The sequence below is a fragment of the Bos grunniens genome, chromosome 22 (assembly GCF_055505025.1).
Source record: "Bos grunniens cultivar Pamir isolate PY7600 chromosome 22, Bosgru_T2T1.0, whole genome shotgun sequence".
NCBI classification, from domain to species: domain Eukaryota; kingdom Metazoa; phylum Chordata; class Mammalia; order Artiodactyla; family Bovidae; genus Bos; species Bos grunniens.
In genome coordinates, this window is record NC_141186.1 from 56740166 (window position 1) to 56764911 (window position 24746).

Below are 24746 nucleotides of genomic sequence, written 5' to 3' on the forward strand. Positions count from 1 at the left end.
GACTGCAAGGAGATCCAACCAGTCCATTCTGAAGGAGATCAGCCCTGGGATTTCTTTGGAAGGAATGATGCTATAGCTGAAACTCCAGTACTTTGGCCACTTCATGCAAAGAGTTGACTCATTGGAAAAGACTCTGATGCTGGGAGGGATTGGGTGGGGGCAGGAGGAGAAGGGGACGACAGAGGATGAGATGGCTGGATGGCATCACTGACTCGATGGATGTGGGTCTGGGTGAACTCCGGGAGTTGGTGATGGACAGGGAGGCCTGGCGTGCTGCGATTCATGGGGTCACAAAGAGTCGGACACGACTGAGCAACTGATCTGATCTGATCTGATCTGAAAGGGCACAATTCAGTGGTTTTTAGTACATTCACAATGTGCAACCGTCATCACTAACTCCAGGATATTTTCATCTCCCCAGCAAGAAAACCCTTATCTGTTCATTTTAGTCCCTTGTATAGTTTCTTTATATTTTTAGTTGCTCAAGGAGACATTTGTCCTGGTATAAGCACTGCAGCCAAGGGTCCCAAGTGCCAGCCTGTCACAGCAGCATGTGTCAGTACTTCCTTCCTGTTTAATGGCTAATATTCCATTGTTTGAATAAGACCACCTTTTGCCTATCCAATGGACAGGTCAAATTTTGGGTTGGCCAAAAAGTTCCTTCGGGCTTCTCCTTCAGCTCATATGGAAAATTCCAAGCGACCTTTTGGCCAACCCAGTGTTTCTCAGGTTCTATCATTCCAAAGCATGGCACCGTGTATTTCGGGGACCAAGCATACCAAAAACTGCCTCTATTCGTCCAGGATTCACTAGGGGTCTATCTGGAGGAGGGAGGGCCTGTTCTAAACACGTGGAGACCTGCTGAAGTCCCTACGGTTTAGGAGGAAACCAGGGATTTATTACTCCAGATTGAGGGGCCACGGTCCAATCTAAGAAATCCAACGGGGTTTTGTTTGTTTGTTTGCGGAGCCAGAGACTCTGCACCATTTGCTCCCGGACCCTCCCAGGACCCTTGCAGTCCCAGGCTGTCTCTCCCGGACTCCAGGCCCTGTGCGAGTCTTCTCCCACGTGGCGGCGCGCAGCCAATCAGCGCGGGGCGTCCGTAGTCATGGCAACAGTTGCGTCCAAGCTCCGCAGGTCTCGCGTCTCTTGCAAACTTGGTTATTACTGCTTTTCAGATACCCCATACTCCCGCGCAAGCACACACACACACACATTCACACGCGCTCTTCAGCGCCGGCTAACACACATATTCACACGTGCTCTTCAGCGCCGGCTAACACATATATTCACACGCGCTCTTCAGCGCCGGCTCCCAGCGCCGGGACCATGGACGACTCTAAAGAAGAGTACGAGGCTGCGTTCCGGTCGCTGCTCCGTAAGCTCACCCTAAGCTCCCGGGAATCGACGCCACCTCCAGGAAGCCCTTGACCCCCGAGTGGACGGGTGCAAGCGGAGTGAAGGCTAGGACAGGGACGGGTATCCCATTGTGCCGTCCCCTCTCTGGGTGCGGGGTTGCCAGGGAGTCGGGGGCAGGTCATGCGTGTTTCTCAGATTTCCCGGGCAGGGCTGGAGACGCTGGCCGAGTCGCCGTGGTTTGGAACCAGAGGCCCAACCCATGTCCCCGGGAAAGGTGTCCAGGCCCTCTGGACTGTCCCTACTACCTCACCACACTTTAGTACATTCAGTACTGGAGAAGCGGCATGGAAAAGAACATCAGTCTTCAAATTTTGCACAATAGCCTACTGTCCTTGATCAGCACCACAACTTTAGAGGTGAATGACAGATACATGGATAATCCCAGAAGAAGGGATGAATACTGGGTTCAAGGGTGATACCCAGGACCTGCTAAGCACAGAGGAGGCGGGGGAGACGGGGAATGCTTCCACGGTCCTGGAAGAGATCTTTACACGGAGTCCTCCAAGCCAGAAGGAGGAGGAAAAGCCTTCCAGACCAGGGGAACAGCATGCACAGAGGCCCAGAGACATGGTGTCTTCAGAAAACTGCTCAGAGTTTAAGTGCTGCTGGAGATGAGTGGTGAGAGGGGTCAGAAGGGATAAGATCCCAGGAGATCTTGGGAGCCAGGAGATGGAGAAGCTACTGAGAATAACAGGATCAGATTGGGAGCATCAGCAAATGCAGAAATGAATTGGCAGGCTCGGAATGTTGGGAGTGGGGAGCTGTCCCAAATGCCCCGGCCAAAGAACCCGGGAGTCTAGGGAAAGGCACCAGGTGAGAGGGGACTTCAGGACTTGGGGCTGATTAGATAGAGAACTTGGGAAGAGCAATCAAGGGTGACATGCAGGGTGGTAGCCAGGTTTACCTGGCAGATGGAGGTGCTTTCTACAGAGATAAGGAACCTCCTGGAAGAGTAGACAGGGATGCGGAGATAAGTTCAGTCTTGGTTGAGTTTGAGTTCTTTGTCAGCCATACAAGTTGAGGTGCTTTGGGAGCAACTGTAAGTAGAATGCTAAATCACTTCAGTCGTGTCCAACTTTGCAACCCTATGGACTGAAACCCACCAGGTTCCTCTGTCCATGGGATTCTCCAGGCAAGAACACTGGAGTAGGTTGCCATTTCCTTCTCACTATATGTAGAGTCAGAGCTAATTCCAAATCATAAATATTGATATGAGAGTCCTCTGCATATGGAGGGCCACAGAAATGAGAGTGGAGGAGACTGTTTGAAAAAAAAAAAAAACAAGAGCACCCAAGTGTAAACCTGGAAGCCGTTGACTTTTTAGTAGTGGATAGGAAACAGAGGCCCAAGAATAAGTAGTCAGAGAGGTAGGATGGAATTCAGAGAGAGATTTGTAAAAAGCACAGGTAGTTCCCAATAAATGCTGGTTGGATGAATGACTACATTCTCAGTCGAACCCAGCATCTTGTTGTCAAAGAAATAATACATTGGTTGTTGAGAAGTGCTTACTTCTGTCCACATTAATGTATACATAGTCTAATTATTTTCTGACTATGAAAGGAACACATGTGCATTGTAAAGAGACTTAACAACTGTACTGACTGTTCACTTTGTGCCAGGCTGGGTACCGGGCATACACAGGAAGTAAGACACAGTTCTTACCGTTGGGAGACTCACAGGCTGTTGGGAAAAAGTATCGGCATCAAGAAAAATATGGTAAATGCTATGAGGGGGCTAAGCTTGGGGGTTCTGGGACCCAAAGGGGCAGGAGGGAGGGGTTGGGATGCTTCTGGGGACAGGTGATGCCTGAGCTGAGCCTCTGAGGCCAAGTAGAGAGTGACCAAGTGAGCAGGGGAAAGGGAAGTGCATTCCAAAGACAGAAAGCGGGGGGGGGGGGGGGGGCGCGGGGGCAGAAGGGGATACCCTGGAACCACAGTCAGGTTAGCTTGGGAACCAATCCAAGGTGAGGAAGCAGGGATGAGGAGGCAGCACTGGCGAGATTAGGGGGGTTGGCAGGGGCGGGTGCGACAGGTGGGACCACGTTAAGGAGATTAAACTTTATCCTGGAGGCAGCTGGGAGTAACAGAAAGGTTTTAAGCAGGAGAGTTTTCATTGTAGCAGGAAAGTGATGCAGCAGGTGACAGTATTTTTTTTGAAGATTTTTTTTTTAGTAATGCTCTGCTCCTTCTGAATTTTAGAACATTCCCACACCTGTTATTCATTTGCTCTTCATAACAGTTTTGGAAGGTTGCTAGAGCAGAGCTTATATCATTTTAGTAAAAGAATTGAGACTCAGTGGGATTAGGTCACAGCCTGGGGTAATATCAAGAAATGGCTAAGAGCTGAGCTCTGGGGCCAGGCAAGCCAAAGTTCATGTCCCACCTCTGCTACTAATCAACTGTGTGTCCTCTGGCCTCTCTGAGCTCAGTGTCTTAATCTGTAAAATGGATATAATCATGGGGCCAACCTTTTAGGTCCATCCACTTGTAATTCACTCACTTACCAAAGTGAACTAAAGAGCCTTCTGATGAAGGTGAAAGAGGAGAGTGAAAAAGCTGGCTTAAAACTCAACATTCAGAAAACTGAGATCATGGCATCTGGTCCCATCACTTCATGGCAAATAGATGGGGAAACAATAGAAACAGGTGACAGACTTTATCCTGGGGGCTCCCAAATCACTGCAGATGGTGACTGCAGACATGAAATTAAAAGACGCTTGCTCCTTGGAAGAAAGTTATGACTAACATAGGCAGCACATTAAAAAGCAGAGACGTTACTTTGCCAACAAAGTTCCATCTAGTCAAAGCTATGGTTTTTCCAGTAGTCATGTATGGATGTGAGAGCTAGACCGTAAAGAAGGCTTAGCACTGAAGAATTGGTGCTTTTCACCTGTGGCATTGGAGAAGACTCTTGAGAGTCCCTTGGACTGCAGAGAGATCAAACCAGTCTGTCCTAAAGGAAATGAACCCCAAATATCCATTGGAGGGACTGATGCTGAGGTTGAAGCTCCAATAATTTGGCCACCTGATGCAAAAAGCTGACTCACTGGAAAAGACCCTGATACTGGGAAAGATTGAAGGCAAGAGAAGAAGGGGACACAGAGGATGAGATGGCTGGATGGCATCATCGACTCAATGGACATGAGTTTGAGCAAGCTCCAGGAGATGGTGAAGGACAGGGAAGCCTGGCGTGCTGCAGTCCATGGGGTCACAGAGTTGGACATGCCTGAGTGACTAAGCAACAATAACCAAATATCTACTGAGCTTCCAGTCTATGTTGGCACTGTGGAGGCGCTGGGACTCCAGCAGGGAACAAGAGAGATGAGATCCTGGTTCACAGTGTACTGGAAAAGATAAATATCAACCAAGAGCTTCCCTGGTGGCTCAGCAGTAAATAATTTGCCTGCTAGTGTAGGAGACTTGAGTTCGATCCCTGGATCAGGAAGACCCCATGGAGGAGCAAATGGCAACCTGCTTCAGTATTTTTGCCTGGGAAATCCCATGGACAGAGGAGCCCAGCAGGTGACAGTCCATGGAGGGCCGGGGGATCACAGAGAGTTGGACATGACTGAGCACGCTTGAGCATTATGAATAAACGAACAGATTCTAAGCATCTCTACCACACAGTAAGGCAGGTACCATCATTATCCCCATTTTACAGATGAAGAGATTGAGACCAAAAGAATAAGAGATCATGCTGCCCATAAGCAGCTGGGCTAGGACTCAGGCCAGAGCACTCTGGCTGCAAAGCCTCTGCTCTTTACAGCACTAGGCTGCCTCAGATGTTCAGACCATCAGAATGGCATTTTAAAAAGATCATTCTGATTGCCAATGAGTAAGGCGCAGGCAGAGTCGAGTGGAGTAAGATTAGAACCTAAGACGGGTTCCATGAGAAAGCACAGAAATCCCTTGGCACAGTGCCTGCTGCAGGGAGTGCCCAGTCACATTAGATGTAAATATTTTCACCATCATCGCAAGGCAACAATGAAGTCAGGCCTGGAAGCCAGGCACCCTGACATACAGCCCGGTGCTGAAGCATTTCTCCTTCCTGACTCCTGTGGTCCTCATCCTGATAGGAACTCACCTTCTAACCCTCTTCCCCCAAGGGTTCTACCAGTCTAAGTCCCTGTTGGATGATGAAAATGCCAGCAAGGAGCCGGTGTTCAACCCCGAAGCGGTCATCGCCCACTGCTTCAAACAGTTCAAGCAGGAGGACTTCCACCTGCCCAGGAGCCGCCGGCGGGTCATCATCCTGCCACAGAAGGAGGCTCCGAAGCCTGTCCATCCCACGCCCCAACTCCAGACTCCCCTGGAGCCCACCCCCAGCCCCAAAGCCCCGGAAGTCGGGGACACCCAAGAACAGCCAGAGGATCCGAGGGCGTGGCTCAGACAAAGGCTGAAGATGCGGAAGGACCTGGAATCGTTTGGCAACGTCGAGAGGTGGCTGCAGAACAAGGCCAACCTCACGCTGTCCGAGGCCAAGGTCCTACGTGACATCCACAAGAAGCAGCCCGTGGCTCGGCTGCCGAGCCAGCTGGCCATGATCAGGGACACCGCGGTAAGCAGCCCCGTTTGCCAGGCGCAGACACTCTGGGTGTTAGGGGCTTGCTGTCACTCATTCCCTCAGACTAGGAAGGGTGGGGATCTTTCACCCTAACTCCCACCATCCCCGCTCCCAGTCCAGGGGAGTCCTGGGACAGAAGTCCTGAAAAGGAGGTGTACTTGTGACCTCTTGTGGGGCTTCCCTGGTGGCTCAGACAGTAAAGAATCCGCCTGCAATGCAGGAGACCCGGGTTCCATCCCTGAGTCAGGAAGATTCCCTGGAGAAGGGAAGGGCACCCCACTCCCGTATTCTTGCCTGGAGAATCCCATGGACAGAGGAGCCCAACGGGCTGCAGTCTGTGGGGTCGCAAAGAGTAAGATGCGACTGAGCGCACACACACACACACACATGTACACACACCCCCGACCATGTGTTCACAGGGCTATTGTGAAGATCACAGTTGTGAGACTGGAAGAAAGTCTTATAAATCTTTTCTTTGCTAAGAAAATCTTTTACAACATTTGTATATGAATTTGTGTGTATATACATATTGTTCCCTCTATAAATATGAAGACAGAAGCTCAGTGAGGCCACACATTGTCCAAGCCCAGAGAGATAGTAACTGGCAGTCAGTAGCCAGAGCCCTCATCTTCCAAATGCATCCAACACAGACACTTGAAAATTCTCCCAGTTTAGGTAAAGCTGGCATAAGAGGTGAGATAACTTGGGTTTAAACCCAGCTCTGCTACTTCCTAGCCATATGATCTGGGCCTCGGTTTCCTCAACTCTTAAATGGGGAGGACCAATGTGCCTGCTTCCCACGGTTGCTGCAACATCCAAATGGATTAATATATATAAGGTGCCTGAGACATGCCGAGCGTATAGTGAGCCCTCGTTCAACGTTTGTCATTTTTATTATTATTGCAGAATTACCAGTTTCATTTGGGTTAGCCCCCAAACTTCAGAGTCAGTCCTTGGTGTAATCATAGTCAAAACCCAACTTTCATGGTTCTCACACACCCTTTCCTGCCAACAGCACAGCCTCTAGGTATAAGCACAGGACTTGGGTTAGAAATCCACTGCTTACTTGCTGTGTGATCCTGGGCAAGTCGCTTCACTTCGCTGAGCCTGTTTCTTCATTTGGGAAGGGAAGCTTCCCAAAGGGAAGCTAATACCTACTATTGAATTCACGGCATCCTTCTTTTCCATTCAGCAAACCATTACTGCCTGCTTGCACAGGGCTGGGGGCTTTGTTGAGTACAAGCATAGGAGGTGGGGGATGTAGCCGAGTAAGATGTGGTCTTGCTCCCAGGGGATTCACATGTTAGTGGGGGAGGCAGACACAAAAGATTAATGACTCTGCAGTTGCCTCCAGGCCACTGATAGACTCCAGGCCGCTGAGGAGCTATAAGCTAGGGAATAGAAAGGCCTTTTGTAAACTGTCAAGTGCTCCACCACACTAACGGAACAGTATTCCTGAGTAGTTTACCCTGCTATCTGTTGGGGGGCACCCCATGGATACCAACATCTGAAGATGCTCGAGACCCTCATATAAAAGGGCAGAGTATTTGCGTATAACCCACGAGCATCCTCCCTTACATTTGAATCATCTCTAGATGACTTAGAATACCTAATACAATGTAAAGGTCATGTGAATAGTTATACATATCGTGTTAAGTATGACATAAATAGTTGATGGCCATGGCAAATCAAGCTTTACTTTTTGGAACTTTCTGGAGTTTTTAAATCCATGGATGTGGAGTGCACGGACCTGGAGGGCTGACTGTATTCCCGTTTACCTGGAAGGGAGGGGCAGTAGGATTCTGACAGAGAAGGGAGAGGTATTCCAGGCGGGAGGCCCAGGGCCAGAGGCTGGGGAGTAGGGGCAGCAGAGGCCCCAGGCGGCTTCAGGCAGGGGCTCATATTTTGATGCACTGAGAGCCCAGTGGGATTATGATAGTGACTGGTCTGACAAGAGAGATGGGGATAAGAATGAAGTTCTAGTTCTCATTTTGTCCAAACCTCTTGTGCCTGATGAGAACTTGGAGGCTCAGAGAAGCCAAGCGGCCCAGGCCTCCCGCGGCAGGACATGCCTGCCGAAAGCCCACGCCCTTTGCCCTGCACCCTGCCATCTGGGTGGCGTGGCTCGGCCTCTCTCTTTCCCATTTCTAAATCTGGGGACCCAGCTCCGTGGTGTCTCCTGAACGCTCCCCTCTGCCCCCTTCTCTTGCCTCTTTCAGAAGAAAAGCCAGCGACCCTCCCGCCGGCAGGTGCCCCAGCTCCGACTGCCCAAACCCCCCGCCCTGTTGACCTTGTACTCCTACCTGCACTGCCGCAAGATCAAGATCCTGGAGCTGTTTCACAAGGTGGACCAGGGCAAGCACCAGATCTCCCGAGAGGAGTTCATCGTGGCTCTCAAGGCGGTAAGCGCCTCCCCTGCTGGCTTGAGTGCCCCCACAGCCCTGCGGCACTATCCTGCTCTGACATCCCCTGCATTATTTGTAAAGCCGGATTGGAACGTGTGGCTTAACCTGAGCCCCCCATCAGACCTCTAAAGCCACCTTGCCCCAGTCTGACCTTGAAAGGCCCTACCTGAGGGGGAAGTCTGTAGAGCCAGCCTTGTAACCAGCCTGCTGCTTAGGGAATCACTGTCTTGCCAGTGAGACCCCAGAACTGAGCACAGAGAGAGCTGGATCTTCAGTCCTGCCTGTAGAACCTTCTAGAGCTTCTGGAACCATCACTAGCATGTGACTCACATAGGGGTATTGTTAAAACACAGCTTCTGTCCCAGTACCTCTGTGTGGGGTCCCAAGATACTGCCTTCTTTTTTTTTGATGGGGAGAGGTACCATGCAGCTTATGGGATCTTAGTTCCCCGACCAGGGATCAAACCTGGGCCCCCAGCAGTGGAAGCAGGGAGTCCTAACCACTGGACCACCAGGGTAGCCCCCTCAGGATGCTGCACGCTAACAAGCTCCCAGCGATGCCCATGGTGTGGGTCCTCAGACCACACCTTGTCGGGTTATTCAAAAATTCAATTTAACTATAAATAAATAAAACTAGAACTCCAGTTCCTCAGGCACAGTGGCCACAGTTGGAGTGCTCAGCAGTTGCTCTGCTGCTGGACCCCTCAGACAGAGCATCTTCCCATCATCACAGGAAGTCCTGTTGGTCTAGCAGAGCTCTGCTAACTCTGGCCCAGGAGTCGAATCCAACTGGTCTCCTGTTTTTTTGTCAATAAAGTTTTATTGGAACACAACACACACATTTGTCTATGCGTTATCATGGCCGCTCTCATGCTAGGAGGGCAGAGTTGAGTAGTGATGACAGAGACCCACATGGCTCCCAGAGCCTAAAATACTTACCATCTGGCCCTTTCTAGAAAAAGTTTGCCGATTCCTGGTCTGGGTGACTTAAACTTTTATATATTTTGAATACATGATACCTTTAAAAAAAACTTTAGGAAAGAAGGGGAATGCTACACTTTTTTTAGTCTAAAATCACCAGCAGTTTCAGGCTTTCATTTTATACCATGTAGCTATCTAAACAACATTTCAAAGCATTTAAAACAAAAAATAAAGGGTCTTTAATTCAACGTCACCAAAAAGTTCAAACACTAAATCCTTTAGCACCAGGTGAGTTCTGATCGTCTTTAAATAAAGCACAGAGAATAACATCTACAGTGTAAAGAAGCTGGCAAAGATACATTTCCTTTCACACTATTTTTTCTTGAATATTCAGTATTGCTGCCAAGTATCGTATTCCTCCAAAGTTTGCCCGCCACCCTTAAAAGAGTCCCGGGCATTAGATTTCCGACTCTATTTTACTTCAGTTAAGGGAGGCCTCTGTGTCCCTCACAGACAAGGATGACAGATGTGACATCCTCCTTCCAGTCTGGCACTGGAAGGCTGAGATTGAAATGGAGTGTGCAGGCAGGCCAGAGGAAGAAGTAACAGCCTCTGCAAAGATAGGGACACGTCTGGACCGGGGTTTGGAAGGAGGGATGGGAGCTGTTCAGGCAGAAAGTGGGAAACGCCCGAGTCAAGGCAGAGGGTGGGAAATGTGCAGGGCCCCGGGGAGAGGCTCTGAGCTCCTTCACAGGGACCCTGGATGTGAGCTGGGAGCGCCTGAGGATGAAACTCGATGGGGAGGCGGGGCCAGGCTGGCGAGGCTTTGGCCATCCTAGCAGGACATCTGGAGCCAGGCTGCCCACCTGGGCTTCTCTTGTCTCCTCAGATTGGAGTCCCTCTGAAAAACCAGGAGGTGGAGGACATTGTGGTCTACCTCAGCTCCCTGGGGAAGCACAACAGCATCACGATGGATAACCTGGCCAGCACCTACAAGCAGTGGTCTTTGGCTCGGCAGCAAAGCACCCTGACCACCGCAACAGAGGGTGCGTGTCTGCCTCCACCCCTCCCCGTGCAGGGAGGAAGCTGACGCTCAGAGAGGCTGACTGCCGGGCCACAGTCTCAAATCTAGAAGGCAGCAGGGCCAGGATCTCATTTCTGCCCGGGGCCGCAGAGGCCTGAAGCAGGCCTGGAAAAGCAGGATGCTGGAGGATGGGAACGGAAACGGGAAGGCTGGGCCGGGTGCGGGAGAGGGAGGAGAAGGCCACAGAGGAGCCCGAAGAAGGGACACCTTCAAGGCACCCGCTCGGCAACACTGGTTCACTGCCCGATGGGCTCTATGGCCAGGCACCCTCTCAGCTCCTCCTTCCTCTGCCTCTTCCCTCCACCCCTAGATTCCAGATCATCCAATGACAGCGGCTCCACACAGAGTTCATCCCCAAAGCAGAAGGCGAATGTACCCCCAGAGGCTCCCAAGATGGACCTGCTGACGGTGCCCGTGGTCGACACGGAGATGGAGGCACGGCCCATGACACTGGAGGAGATGGAAGATGTGGGCAAGCACTACCGAGAGAGGAAGCGGCAGAACAAGGTGCCCACCCCGACAGGAGAGGGACGGGGCTTGGGGACCGGGCAGGCCGGGCCCACATGCCCCACCTTCTGGCCGGGGGAGCTCTGGGGGTCCCAGCTTCCTTACCTCCTCGTTCCCTCTTCTGTCTGTATGAACAACACCTGCCTCCCAAGGTTTCTGATAAGATGAGTTGATATGATGTTTCTGAAAGTCCCGAGTTCCCTTCCTCCAACTGTTGAATCACGACTGACTCCTGAGACCAGGACTGCATGTTCATCACAGCTGGAATCCAAGAACCTGGCCTGGGGCCTGGCACTGAGTAGGCACTCCAGGAACACATGTTGAGTGAAGGAAGGAAGAACTGATTGTATAAATTAATTCACCCAATAAATTTTTATTGAGAGCCTGTGATGCATCAGGCACTGTTCACTAAGTGCTTCCCTGGTGGCTCAGATGGTAAGGAATCTGCCTGCAATGCAGGAGACCCAGGTTCCATCCCTGAGCCGAGATGATTCCCTGAAGAATGGAAATGGCAACCCACTCCAGAATTCTTACCTGGAGAATCCCATGGACAGAGGAGCCTGGTGGGCTACATACAGTCCATGGGGTTGCAAAGAGTTGGACACGACTGAAGCGACTTAGCACACATGCAAAGGAGCCTTCTGTATGTGTATACAGTCGCCTGTGCACTTCTGTGTAAGGAGCTGTGCACACAGAACCTTGTGCCCGGCCCATTCACATGTTATGCAGGCGTCACCTTGATCAGGGGTGATTTTTCCTCCCCAGTGGCTGACATCAACAGCTGCACTCACGGGCTGGGAGAGGAGAGGCGCCTGAGGCTCCGCATCTGCCTTGGGCCAGGAGGGAGGCGAGGAGGAGTGAGTGCCCGCCTCCACTCTCCCCACAGCTGGCCCTCCCCTCCATCCAGTACACGGAGCAGTGCCGCCTGGTGCGCAGCGGGGACAAGCACTTTGACGAGCACTGCCTGCCGACCACAGTCCACGGGGAGATGGGGAGCATCCTCAACAGGTCCCGCGTGGACACCTTCCTGGTCTACCTGCAGTGCTGGAAGGTCTGCGAGGCCCACGGCCTCCCGCTGACCGAGGACATCCTCATGAGAGGTAGGGGCCTTGGGGCTGCTGGGAAGGTGTCAAGGGGGCCCCAGAGCAGGGGGCCAGGGTGGCAGCCACCTGAGGCTTGTCCTTCCCCAGCCGACGAGCACCCAACCCCACCACGGAGACGCTGGGGAGAAAGGGGGCTGGGGGAAGAACAGCCCCACCGGGTTCGCTTTTATTTATTTGGGGCTGTGCTGGGTCTTCGTTGCCACGCGGGCTTTTTCTCTAGGTGCGCGGAGCGGGGGCTGCCCTCTAGCGGCAGTGCACGGGCTTCTCATGGCGGTGATTTCTCCCATTGTGAAGCACGGGCTCTCGGGCACAGGCTCAGCAGTTGAAGGCGCACGGGCTTAGATGCTCCGCAGCACGTGGGATCCTCCCAGACCAGAGATCAAACCCGTTGTCCTCTGCACTGGGCAGGTAGATTCCCGTCCCCTGTGCTACCAGGGAAGTCTCCTGGTTCGCTGTGAGAGGGGATTTGACAGCCCTGCAGGTCCCACACTCTGCTCCTTAGGCCCAGAGTCCAGGTTCCCCAGCCTAGGGAAGGGAGCACCAGGACTGGAGGTCCAGGTGAGGGAGCCAGAGGTGGGCCAGGAGGAACAGTCCCGAATGAGCACCGACCATCGTGTCGATGTGGGAAATACGTCGGTGTTATAAGGAGTGAATCTGTGCATGTGATGAGTTGTTAAGATGAAATAATGTAGTTATAGCATAATTATTTGGTATTCATATTTACTGACAATAAGAGCCATTTCCTTAAGCAGATAAACTGTTGTAGGATCAGGGAAAAAGATGGTTAAAGAATGGGACTTGCGAACAATGCATTGTTTCATTTAATATTTACATCTAATATATTTGTTTACAAATATGCTTTTGTCCTTGGGAACTGTGATTGCATGATAAAGGGAAACTGTTTTGTTATTCCTAAGTATGAATTAGTTTGCTTATTAGAGTAGGCGATTTCGGACCGGAAGCCTGGCTGGGAGAGGTAACCGCAACGACACAAGGAGTGTTCCAAACCCACTCGTCTCAGCCAGGCCTGTTTCTTGGTGCTTCTGCCACACAGAGAGAAGAATGCACGGGGAGACGGGTTCTGTGGAAGCCCTTTGCCCTCTGCTGAGCCCACAGGTCTCAATCCTGAGCTCTCGCACTGGTCCCGCCCTCTGCTTGGGGCAAGAGCTGTGTTTCCATGTATCCAAGCAGATCTGAACCCTCCACTCCTAGGTGGACTGTGTGCTTCTGAGACACGGGGCAGAGGAGCGGCCCCATAGGCCCCTGATGACCATGTAATGATGCTGGCATCCCGCATTTATGAAGTACGTGTTCAACGGGCCAGTCGCTGCTGCACTGGAGGGCAGAGGTTTTCCTGTAGGAACCTCGCAGGAAGGAGCTGTGGCCGTTCTGGGCTGTGGTTTTCTGAGAAAGGGACACACAGAGGGTGCCGTGACTTCCCTGAGAACAAGAGTTAACAGTCACAGTTGGTTGTTTCCATTCCCCACGTCCCCCCCACCCCCCCGCCCCGGGAGGGGAAACAAACGCTCAGTGTAGAGGACCTTGGGTCTTGTATTAGTTTGGTAGAACTGCTGTAACTAAACACCACAGACTGGGGGCTTACACAGCAGAAAGGTATTTTCTCACCATTCTGGAGGCAGACAGTCCAAGATCAAGGTGCTGGCAGGGTTCATGTCCTCTGAGGTCGCTCTCCGTGCCCTCCAGACAGTCACTGTCTGGCTGTCTAGTCACACGGTTGTTTCCGTGCACACATGCGCCCCTGCTGTGTCTCTGCGCCCACATTTCCTCTGCTAAGGACACCAGTCAGACTGGATGCAGCCCTTCCTTAGTGGCTTCATTTTAGCTTTATCACCTCTTGAAAGGCCTCATGTCCAAATACAAATTCTAGGGGTCAGAGCTTCAATGTATGAATTTGGGGGGATACAGTCAGGCCATAAAAGGTCTATACAGGAGGAAGTGGCCAAGGGCCTTCAGGAACACAGGCCAACCAGCCTAAATGGTCACTGTCTCCCGCACAAGCTGCACACCCCTCGCCTGGGCAGCCGCTTGCCGCCGTCTGGGCCAGGAGGGCAGAGATATGGCAGGTGACCCCACAGCTCTCGACCCTGACTTTTATCCTCCCTCCCTCCTTCCTCAGGGAGCCTCATGCTCCCAGATCACCTGGGCTTGGCGTGCGGTGGGGCTGCAGGTGTTCTAAAATGCAGGCAGGATTCCCAGGCACACGACGGCTCCTGCGGGCTAGGTCTCGCCCCCAGACATGCTGGCTGGTCCGTCCCCACCAGAGAGGATCGAGGCTTTACTGAGTCTCTCCACCACCGGCTTTTGCTGGCTCCTGGGCCTGCACACAGCTGAGCTTCACCTGTCTGCAGGATCCCTCACTCATGAGCACATAGGCACATCTGTGGGTGGGCTTCCTTTTGCTTCTGACTGGTCTAAAATGGGAAAGACGCTAGTCCATCTCTGGCTGCTGTCCTGGCCACTGTCTGTTGCCTGTCCTTAAGACAGAGACCAGAAGCACAAACCCTGGCACTTCCAGGTCTGTGCCTGAGGCTAGAGCTTGGTGGGCTCAGATCCCAGACCTCAAGCTCATGGGCCAGACTTCTAGAACATCGAGGCATTTCCCCTCTCCACTGAATATAGCTTTATTGTTCTGCTCCCCCTAATTTTATAGATAAATCTTGCTCATTTACATTTTTGAAAACAAAACAAAACAAAATCCCCCAGCCAGAGTTGACCACCAATAATATTTAACGACTGTCCTTTCACAAATCTCTTTTTCTTATTTATTTGCTATTCACATGGATTAGCTCTATAAGTCATTTTTTAAAAGTCCTATATGTATATACATTAAAAAATGTAGTTTAAAAATCATGTAAACCTTTTAAAAATGATGATGTTGCCCATCTCCCCCTTCCCTACTCTCCCTTCTCAGCTGTGCAATCCCTGCCCTCTGCCCAAATAAACATTAAAAACTTGGGACTTCCCTGGTGGTCTGGTGGCTAAGACTCCATGCTCCCACTGCAAGGGGCCCGAGTTCAACCCCTAGTCGGGGAACTAGATCCCAGATGCTGCAACTAAAGATTGAAATTCCCTGGCGACTAAGACCTGCTGCAACCAAATAAATAAATATCAAAAAAATTAAAAAAGTCTTGGACTTCGCTGGTGGTCCATTTGTTAAGATGCTGAGCTTCCAAAGCAAGGGGCATGGGTTCCATTCCAGGTCGGAGAACTAAGATCCCACAAGCCTCTCAGCCAAAATAGATAACGTAAATAAAGAAATACATTTGTGTTGGCCAGATAAGGAGGGGGCATGCTAAGCAATAAACTGTAGTTGATTCACCAACTAAAAACAAACAAACAAAAAACCCTTAAAAACAATTAATAACCTGGAGAGTGAACCTCCACCACTGCATCCAGAACATGAGACGCTGGGGCGAGCCCTGCTCGGCAGTGGCAGGACTGCTGCTTCTGCACGAGAAAACCCACCACCCACCGAGTCTAAGTTAATCCAGTGATGTCTTGTGTGAGGCCTCCCTCCCTCCTTCAGGGACTCCTGACCAGGCGGCCCCTGCAGAGCAGGGTGTGGGGCCACGCTCCCTCCTACCTGCCGCCAGGCCTCGGGGCCACCGCCGCCCTGGTTCTGAACAGGCGCCCTCATCTGTGGTCCCCTGAGTGGTAGCCTGCCAGCCCCACTTCCCGACAGCATGCTGCCAGGACGCACTCACCACCATCGGGGAGGGGGTGTGCTGGGGAAGGACTCGGGGACCTGCTGCACTATTTTTTGCAACTTGCTGTGAACCTACCATCATTTAAAAATAAAAAGTAAAGGGACTTCCCTGGTAGCTTAATGGTTAAGCCTCCAAGCTTCCCGTGCAGGGAACTGTGGATTTGATCTCTGGTCGGGGAACTAAGATCCCACGTGCCACTGGAGACCAAAAGAAAAAGTAAATAAATAAAGTAAAAAAAAAAAAAATGTATATAAGGAAAATCTTTTCAAACAAGAATGTGAATTTGTTTTTAAAAATAGCCCCCCTCGGCCCCAAAGGCTGGGGTTGGGGACGGGTCTCGGGCTGACAGGCCATGTTTCTCCTCCTGCTTACAGCCCTGATGTACCCAGGGGACAAGATCATTTTCCAGAAGGATGAGATGCGCCCGATCCGGCAGCCAGGAGGCTACTACTCAGACTTCAAGCCCTTCACTGAGAACCTGGCCCTGGTCCGGCCCCAGGGCGTTCCCGTGCCTGTGCCTCAGAAGAAGCCTGACAAGCTGAGTGTCAGCCCCTCCTCCTCCGCCCTGCGCTCCTGCCCACTGATGCCCCATGGCTGGGGTGGTGGTGGGCAGTTACAGGCGGGTCACAGGGAGGTGTCTGTGTCCTTACCCGGCATGTCCAGCTCACCTGATCCCCACGGACTGGCCGCGTGTCCCCCCGGCACGTGTCTCCCCAGCCTTCTTGCCTCACCCCCATGCAGCCCTCCTGACTACATCCTACACGACCTCAAGGTCTCTGGAAAAGGTTAAAAAGAAGGACTTCTTAGAGAAACCGGGGAGGCCTCTTCACGAATCGTGGGCCGGGTGTAGGGCCCCTGCCAAGGACAGTGGTGGCAACCCCTCCTCTGCCTTCTCTAGCAAAATGTGGGCTTGCACACTCCTGCCCAGAGAAAAGAACTCTGCCCTGGGGCCTCCCCTGACCCTCAGATCAGCCCAGTGTCTCTCTAAGAGAATGTCCTGCTTTGTCAGGAGGTGATCGGCGAGCAGGCTACCACCAGCCAGCTTTGGTGGGGACTGCAGAGTGGAAATGGCAACCCACTCCAGTGTTCTTGCCTTGAGAATCCCAGGGATGGGGGAGCCTGGTGGGCTGCTGTCTATGGGGTCGCAGAGAGTCAGACGCGACTGAAGCGACTTAGCAGCAGCAGCAGCAGCAGAGTGGAGGGAGGGAGGGGAGAAGGGGCAGCTGACCAGATACCGTGACGGGGGAGGGGCTGAGGACCTGCCCACACTGTCCGTTGCTGCCAGATGCCTGCTCGGGTGGTCTGGCCAGACAGCCGGGGTGGGAAAGCAGTGGAGCAATCTGCTCCACTGACAGACCAGAGGTCAAATGGACCGTTACCTCGCTTACTGAACCTTAGCATGTTCATCTGTAAAATGGGCCTGACAGCTCTACCACACACACAGTGAGGACCCTTAGCACCTGAGCACTGATTGTCATAGCCTATCCCTTCAGGCCATTCTTGAGTGTAGGAGTGGGCTTTGCCTGCAGGTGGAGCTGGCCACAGTCCTGGCAGGGAAGAGCTGAGGATGAGCTGGGCAGCCGGTCACCTAGAGAGTCCTCTCTGATCCCCTGCATGGCTGCCACCAATTCCTGAGCCATGAACCTCAAAAAACTGAGAAAGTGACTTCTGTCCTGCTCTGACAGGCCCCAGTTATAAAGGATAGAGGTCCCCCAGGGCGGGGGTGGACTGGTTTCATTGGCTACTTAGCATGTCTTGTCAAAGATTCCGAGGCAGATGCAGGCTTGCTGGGAAAGAGTGCTGTGGTGATTAAGTGATGTCTACCAGGCCCCAGATTTGGGGCGTTACCTTTTACCACCCTTGTCCTCAAGGCGGGATTCAGCTCTGGAGGGCAAGTGGGAGTCGCAGGTGCAAAAAGGATTCAGATGATTGAGCATGTCTCGTAATGACTTGAGAGGTCTCCGTGCTGGGGAACGAGAAACCCGAGGCCCCCACAAGGGGACTGACTGGTCCCAAGTTGCCCAACCAGCGAGGCTAGGAACCCAGCGCTGCCATCCTGTCTGCCTCCCCAGTAGGGCCCCAGAGATCTAGACACTCCAGTTCACCGTGTGTTCCACTGGAGTATGGCAGACAGTCAGGGCCCCGAACAGGGAGAAGTTCTCTTTCCAGGGCTCTGGTCTGGATTCAGAGGTGGGCCCCCATCACCCTGACATACTTACTCCCTGAGGCCCCACTGACCTGGATTTCCTGTCTCCTGACGAGATACCTCTCTCTCTCTCCTCCACCAGGAAAATGCCGAAGAAAATCAAGAAAATCAATTTTAAGGAATTTGAGGAATTCACCAGGTCTGTAGTGATCATCGAACTCTGGGAGGGGGGGAGCAGGTGGGAGGAAGGGACCCAGGACTCGAGTATTGCAGGGTACATGGGACCCAGCATGCAGGAATCAGTGCCCAGGAGCTGAGGATCTGTAAAGTGACCCTTAAGTGTGCCAGAGGCTTCCCTGGTGGCTCAGCAGTAAAGAATCCACCTGCAGTGCAGGAGCCTTCAATCCCTGGGTCAGGAAGATCCTCTGCAGAAGGGCATAGCAACCCACTCCAGTATTCTTGCCCAGAGAATCCCATGGACAGAGGAGCCTGGCAGGCTACAGTCCATGGGGTTGCAGAGAGTCAGACACGACTGAAGAGACTTAGCACGCATGCACACACAAGAGTGCCAGGCAGACACTGCTCCCCACTCGTTAATTCACGTAAACCCTCTCCACAACCCTATGAAGTTACGCTTAGCATTCCCATTTCACAGAAGAGGAAACTGCCGTACAGGAAGGCTGACTACCTTGCTCCAAGTCACGGATCTATTAAGTGGTAGAGCAGAGATTTGGACCCAGGTGTGCTGACTCCAGCGGCTGCCCTCTGAACAGCACGTGACAATGCCTCTACAGAACAGGTGGTGTGCGTGTTAAGAGTCTGGATTTAGAGACAGCCGACTGGCAGTCAAGCCCACCCCCCGCCACTTGCCAGCTGTGTGGCCTTGGGGAAATGACTTCGCCCCTCTAGGCCTCCGGGAGGCAGCAGGACAACAGAGTACTAGAGTGCTTAGTACAGAGCTGCACCTTCGCTGGGGAAGGAGCCCCAGCTGCCCCCTGTCTCCATGACAACTGTCTCTGTCTTCTCCTTCCCCAGGAAGCTGAAGGAGAAGAAGCCCAGCAGTCTGCAGCTAACCCATCCCAACTTCTTCTGGCCGGGTCACCTCCTGGACAAGCTGCGGCTCTACCTGCCCACCGTGACCATGGACCGGAGCCTGGCCATCTTCAGCTGTGTCCAACAGCGGCCCCACGTCTACCCGGCCACCTACCACTCCGACTGCTGGTGGCCCATTAAGGACGTGAATTACGTGACCTACGCCTATTACGATGCCCACAAGATCTATCACATCAACTAGAGTGGCCCAGGTGTCACCAGACCTAGCCATCCTGGGGCCAGGCACCAGCGCAGCTAGCAGCCCAGAGCTGTAGACGCAGGGAGGGCGTTAAAGAGCCAGACAAGAGAAGTCGTTTCAGTGGGAAGGCCTGGGCCAGCTGTCTCCAGACAAAGCGTCCAGTGTCTCAGAGCGTGGATGTGTCCAGGGGAAGATGTGGTTTTTGAGTGTCTCCCTCTCCTGACCTCTGTCCTGTTGAAATAAAACTGGGTTGAGGTTTTCCTCATTTCACCTGTGATTCAGCTGATGTAATTTCCAGATTCAGAAGCTGTGGCTAGAGGGGTGTTGGAAAGCTGGGGTCCAAGGTCTGGGGAAAACAGCAGGCACATTTCCTGGAGTGTTGATGGGGGTGCCAGCATGACCTCTCCAGCCACTCATCCCGGACCTCAGTGCCCACCAGGAAGCAGCAGGTAGTGTGGGTACCCCTGTGCCCTCCTCTTGAAATAAAATAAGCATGTCCCTCATCCCCCTCAAGACTGAGCCCTTTGGGTCACTACTTCCAAAACTCTTAGGCCTTTCGCAACTGCAAGCATACTCCCTGGTTCATGAGCCCTTCCCGACTCACCCATCTGACCCGGTCAAGACCTTTTCCATCACGACACACACCCTGTGGGCTGCTGTTAGCTCAGTGCCTCTGTGCTGGGCATCCCACCTGACTCCTTCAGCCACAGGACAAACAGGATTCCTGAGGTGTGGTGCCGCCAGCGATGTGATTTTGGACAAGACATTCCCTTCACAACTCCCATCTCACGTCTCCGGGTGTCCTCACACTCCCCCTCCACAGTCAAAATCTCACCAAGGAGTTGTCAACACTCCCTTCCCTTCTCACCCATCACGCAGTCAACAACACAATCAATCCATCTCAGCTTCTGTCTCCGTCTGGCTGTGTAACTACCAAGATCGCTGATGACAAGACATCCGTATTGTGTTCGGGTCTTGGAATCAAAAGCCGTTTTCTTTTCTCTTGAAATTTAATTTTGACATTAATGTTAAAAACAAAAGCTAAAATTCAACAAACCGAGAACAATGAATAACCAGACCATCTAGTCTAGCCTAATGGTTAGAAGTGTGTGTGTGTGTGTGTGTGCGCGCGCACGCGCGCAACCCACCGAATGAGTGTTAACAGTCTACGTGACAGAATTATTAGGAAGTCTATGTTTTGCTCTCTCCTGGCCACAAGGAGGCGCACTTCGGAAGAAGAAACGCTGGCGAAAATCTGAAAATTGGATTATCCTCCGGAGGGACGGCTTCAATTCCTGGCGGAAGTGAATGCCGCCTCACCAGGTCTTGGAAGTTCCAAAAAGAATTTCAAATTTTTATGCGGTCCCAACTGAAGGCATGAAAATTTTTAGTGCTACTCCTAGATATTAATAACTAGGAAAACACAGGCAGCCTCGGCTTTTTTTCAGTATTATTTCTCTGACGTGTCTTTAGTATCTTTGAAGGGCTAAACGCCGGAAGTGCTTGCCTTTTCTCCGTCAGGATGCGAAATGACGTCCCATCGGCCCCCGCGCGGCAGCGTCCTCTCTCTTCCCCGGCGCTGCCTACGGAGGTGGCAGCCATCTCTGACTCGGTGAGTGTTAATCGTTGGCCATCCGCGTCTCTGCGGCCTGCCTCTGGCCCCTTCGCCGCCTGTCGGGAAAGCTCGTCCTTCCCAGCAGTCGTTTGGGTGGGCATTGCCCTTCTTGGTTGGCTGGAGTGCGTACAAGTCCCGAGCGAAGCGGCCCGGCGGGTGATGGAGGTTCGCTTCCCAGGGCCGCTTGTGCTCCAACGGAGGCCGCCTGGGGTCAGTCAGAGCTGCGGACAGCTTGTTTGAGCCCTGGGGGCGCAGGGCGCTGGTTGGGGCCAGACTATGCGGGGGTCCTAGGGGGCTGTGGAGCGACTGGGAGGGTTGCGGCCTGATTGCCCTGGCTCGAGTCCTCGGATCACCTCGCTCAGCCCTGTCTACTCACGTGTATTTGTCTGTTTCCACTGTTCGGCGCTCCTCCTCCTGTTTCTGGCCCTGGAGTTGCTGCTGTGGCGGGACCGCCAAAAAAAGCCGAGCTGCGAGCCGAATAGTGTAGTTAACCGAAATTCTGGTAGCGGGTCAGGATCTCTGGGAATGTGAAACTGCGTCTTGACCTTTGAGGATGCCCCTTTTGGCGGCATTCTCTCTTGGCTCTGACTGAGCAGGCTGACCCCCTAACCTCCCAGGATCGCATCTGGAGAATGGCTTGTATTCTGCCAGCTTCGGAGTCGGGAGGGAAAGCAAGCCTGGCAGAGGTACCCATTCCATTCCCAGTTTGCTCAGTATCTGGTGATTGGAAGACACTCTGCAACAAGAGTTCAAGCCCCCGGGTCAGGGCGAGAAAGCCTCCTTCCAAGAAGTCATCTTTGACGTGGTCTCTTGCCTCTTTCTTGAAGGCATCATGGCCGCCCTCAGACCCCTCGTGAAGCCTAAGATCGTCAAAAAGAGGACCAAGAAGTTCATTAGGCATCAATCAGACCGATATGTCAAAATCAAGGTATGTGGCCCAGGATGGAAGTGTGTGTTGGGTGAAGATAGATGGTTCCTAAACAGGCTGTTGGGTTTCTGAGTTTTGCTAGATGACTGGTCTGGCTGGTGGCAGGGCTCTCTAGAACCCCAGGTGTCCCTGCCTCACCGCCACTCAGTCCCTTGATGTGTAAATTGGAATTTAAATGACACGGGGCATGGGCCTGTTTTGAGGTATCTAGAAGCTTATATTAGTTACATCTCAGGTGGCTTGATGACAATATGAGGGAGAGATTATATTTACTGCATAGGTGGGAAAACTTAGGTGCTGAGTGTGATGTTGAAAGCCGGGCTCCTCATCTTAATACACAGGCCCCTCACGGTTCATGGATATGTAGCCTGCTTTTTCTTTGCTTGGAAGGGGTGTGAATGTAGGTGTGTATTTATGCTGGTCAAATGTAGGAGCTCCTATGAAATCCTGTTACCCAAAGACAACTAGATGGCATATTTTCTTTTCATCTGGCCCCCTTTTTTCTCCTGAAGGCAGAGTTGGTGTCTTCACAGACACTAACAATGTGTTTTCTTTCAGCGGAACTGGCGGAAGCCCAGAGGCATTGACAACAGGGTGCGCAGAAGATTCAAGGGCCAGATCTTGATGCCCAACATCGGTTATGGGAGCAACAAGAAAACCAAGCACATGCTGCCCAGCGGCTTCCGGAAGTTCCTGGTCCACAACGTCAAGGAGCTTGAGGTGCTGCTGATGTGCAACAAGTGAGTTGGCTCTCACCTCTGGGTTCAGGTGTCAGAAGCCAGCCTGTGAGATCGGTTTGGGCAGGCAACTCTAGACCTTCTAGAATGCATTTGGAGGAGTCTTGTGTCCTCAGGAGCTTGGAGGATGCTTGTTGGGGACTCCAGAATGTTTCCTTTGCTGGGGGGCAGTGGGGGGGTGCCCTGAAATTGTAGAGGCCTGGGACCTGAAAAGAGGTAATGGCTTTGCTTGGCACTGCAGCATCCTCTGGCAGTGGTTTTCAGAACATTACTTATGTGGGGGAAGGGGCAGGGATGAAATAGAGACCCCAGACCCAAGGGATCCTTAGTGCTGTGGCCACAGGAATCTTCAGAGGGCTACAGGAGTAGAGGAGTTGCTGCCTCGTTTGGGGAGAGCCCGCAGGCAGAGGACAGCACGTGTTCTGAGGAATGTAGACACTTGGGGAGCACTGTGTATAAATGACCTATGGTTTTCTTAGGGCAGTGGGATGAGAAAAGCTTTTTCATGGGGGGTGATTTAGACAGTTTTGATCTGGATTGGGGGAAACGGTATGTTTTGGTTAAGCGGAAGAGAGTGTGTTTTCTTCCCCTACCTGTAGTAATTGCAGGCACAAGTAACAACCAACCAGTATTCTCACTTACCGTTGAGATTCTCTAGGTCAGGAAGTTAGGCATTAAAATGTTGGAAGTATTTTGGAAAGGATGGGCTTAGGAATTAATGTTGGATGCCCAGAGCGCACGGAGTTAGCAGGTTGGTAGAGAACTGTGACAGAATGGTTCGGTTTAATCCCTTTTGTGTAGCAAAGATTGTGGTGCATATGTTGCCAGTTGCCATAAAGATAGGTGTGTTTTAAATAGTACCTTGGCAGTCTGTTATCAATAGCCACAGAAATACTCTGCATCTAATTCACAAATTCCATTTCTGGGCATTTATCTTTAAATAACTGAAACTTAAGTTGATCATTGCAGTAACTGAACACATCACTGTGATCGTGCTTATTAAATACACATGGATGAGGACCTGAGTGTTTTGTTTGTTTTTTTTTAAAGATGGAAAGTGTGATACAACTTAAGTCTCCTTTAAGATAATTGCATGAGTAGACTTTAAAACAAAGCAGTTCTCTGTCAGGATTGGTTTGTCTCTTACTGTGACGCTATTTTCCTGCAGAGTTCTTAACTCTGCCTGCTGCCTTTAGAGTCTGCTGAAATTCCTCCAGGGGTGTAGAGTGTCTTGTCTTAATCCACTGTTAAATGCATTTCCTTGCTGAAATGTGCTCATGATGAAATGTGCTCATGAGACCAATTTGTTGCCAACCTGGGGTGGGATGTGGCTGCAAAGGAATGAATAGACCAGTACCTGCCAAGTTCTCAGGAATTGTTCAGTGTTGTCATTCACTGAGTCTAGACATTGTTACTTTTCAGCTTGAATTTTGTCTGTAGCAAATGATGCTTATGGTCTGGGCGGGCAGCCCTTGGCTTAATCAGACTGTTGCATTTTGGTTGTTAGTTGCTTTGCAGAAGGTTTACCTGAACTTTTCACTGGCAAGGCCAAGCTCCCTGAGACTGCCTTGAGCTGTGCAGGTTGGCCCAGAGGGCTGAGCCATCCTGGCCTGGGTGGGCCTTGGTTTCCCTGTCTGTAAAATGGAGGTGATGCCTGGGTTACAAGGCTGCTGGCAGGATTCAGTGAGAGGAGTCACTACCAGGGAACACTTAGGAGCTTGCTGCTACTACCATGGCATTAGGTGAGTCTGCAGCCCCTGCCTTTAGTGCTGTGGCTCTAAAAGCAAAGGAGCCAAAGCTCTCGCCCTCCCACTGGAACACTGTGTGCCTTCCAGGCAGGCCTCCTTACCGTGTACTGATTGTCTCTCCCAGATCTTACTGTGCTGAGATTGCTCACAACGTCTCCTCCAAGAACCGCAAGGCCATTGTGGAAAGAGCAGCCCAGCTGGCCATCAGAATCACCAATCCCAATGCCAGACTGCGCAGCGAGGAAAATGAATAGACAGCTCGTGTGCACATTTTGTTTGTGGTAATAAAAGCATAAAACCCAACCATCTGGCATCTCCCCCTTGGTTCTTAAGTCTTCGGTATGACAGCTTGCCACAGATTGGTCTTCTGCCTGTTCATGCTCTCTGGAACCTTCTGTTAGGAAGGGGTGTTTGTAAAGGACCTGTGATCTGCTCAGAGCAGGGTCGGTTCTGAGACCCAGATGGAAGGACCTTGCACTTGGAGCAGGTAGTCATTTTCAGCCTCACTTTGTAAAGTTAGAACAGAAGTTACCCTGTGTGGTTCTTAGGAAG

The 24746-nt window shown here is 51.9% G+C and overlaps 2 protein-coding genes and 1 non-coding gene across 6 annotated transcripts; all 3 read left to right on the forward strand.

Moving 5' to 3' along the window:
* The first annotated feature begins 322 nt into the window (after positions 1–322).
* Positions 323–19436, forward strand: EFCAB12 (EF-hand calcium binding domain 12). Of its 4 annotated transcripts, none has more exons than XM_086368640.1 (10): positions 323–1378; positions 3039–3135; positions 5525–5976; positions 8202–8384; positions 10197–10353; positions 10702–10898; positions 11785–11998; positions 16104–16266; positions 18018–18074; positions 18911–19436. In XM_086368640.1, exons 1-10 carry the CDS (start codon positions 1109–1111, stop codon positions 19167–19169), a joined length of 2049 nt encoding a protein of 682 aa, XP_086224766.1. In that variant the 5' UTR covers positions 323–1108; the 3' UTR covers positions 19170–19436. The 4 variants fall into 4 exon arrangements, with proteins under 4 accessions (XP_086224766.1, XP_086224768.1, XP_086224767.1 ...); XM_086368643.1 differs by lacking the exon at positions 323–1378 and adding an exon at positions 1571–1775; XM_086368641.1 differs by lacking the exon at positions 3039–3135 and having other exon boundaries at positions 1117–1378.
* Positions 19437–20732: 1296 nt separating this feature from the next.
* On the forward strand, positions 20733–24497 carry LOC147348695 (large ribosomal subunit protein eL32). Its single transcript, XM_086368684.1, has 4 exons — positions 20733–20778; positions 21609–21709; positions 22268–22449; positions 24319–24497. The coding sequence occupies exons 2-4, from the start codon at positions 21614–21616 to the stop codon at positions 24446–24448; spliced, it is 408 nt and encodes a 135-aa protein (XP_086224810.1). The 5' UTR covers positions 20733–20778; positions 21609–21613; the 3' UTR covers positions 24449–24497.
* Positions 21389–21528, forward strand: LOC147348696 (small nucleolar RNA SNORA7). The gene has a single exon (XR_015152039.1). It is a non-coding gene; the product is annotated as a small nucleolar RNA SNORA7 (small nucleolar RNA).
* Positions 24498–24746: the final 249 nt, after the last annotated feature.

What these genes read in the sequence shown, in the direction of transcription:
- EFCAB12 (XM_086368640.1), top strand. Translation starts at nt 1,109, where the DNA reads ATGGCAACAGTTGCGTCCAAGCTCCGCAGGTCTCGCGTCTCTTGCAAA. An exon ending in CCTGACCACCGCAACAGAGG is followed by an intron (nt 10,354 to 10,701) that starts GTGCGTGTCTGC and finishes CTCCACCCCTAG; the next exon opens with ATTCCAGATCATCCAATGAC. An exon ending in CGAGGACATCCTCATGAGAG is followed by an intron (nt 11,999 to 16,103) that starts GTAGGGGCCTTG and finishes TCCTGCTTACAG; the next exon opens with CCCTGATGTACCCAGGGGAC.
- LOC147348695 (XM_086368684.1), top strand. Translation starts at nt 21,614, where the DNA reads ATGGCCGCCCTCAGACCCCTCGTGAAGCCTAAGATCGTCAAAAAGAGG. An exon ending in ACCGATATGTCAAAATCAAG is followed by an intron (nt 21,710 to 22,267) that starts GTATGTGGCCCA and finishes GTTTTCTTTCAG; the next exon opens with CGGAACTGGCGGAAGCCCAG. An exon ending in GTGCTGCTGATGTGCAACAA is followed by an intron (nt 22,450 to 24,318) that starts GTGAGTTGGCTC and finishes TGTCTCTCCCAG; the next exon opens with ATCTTACTGTGCTGAGATTG.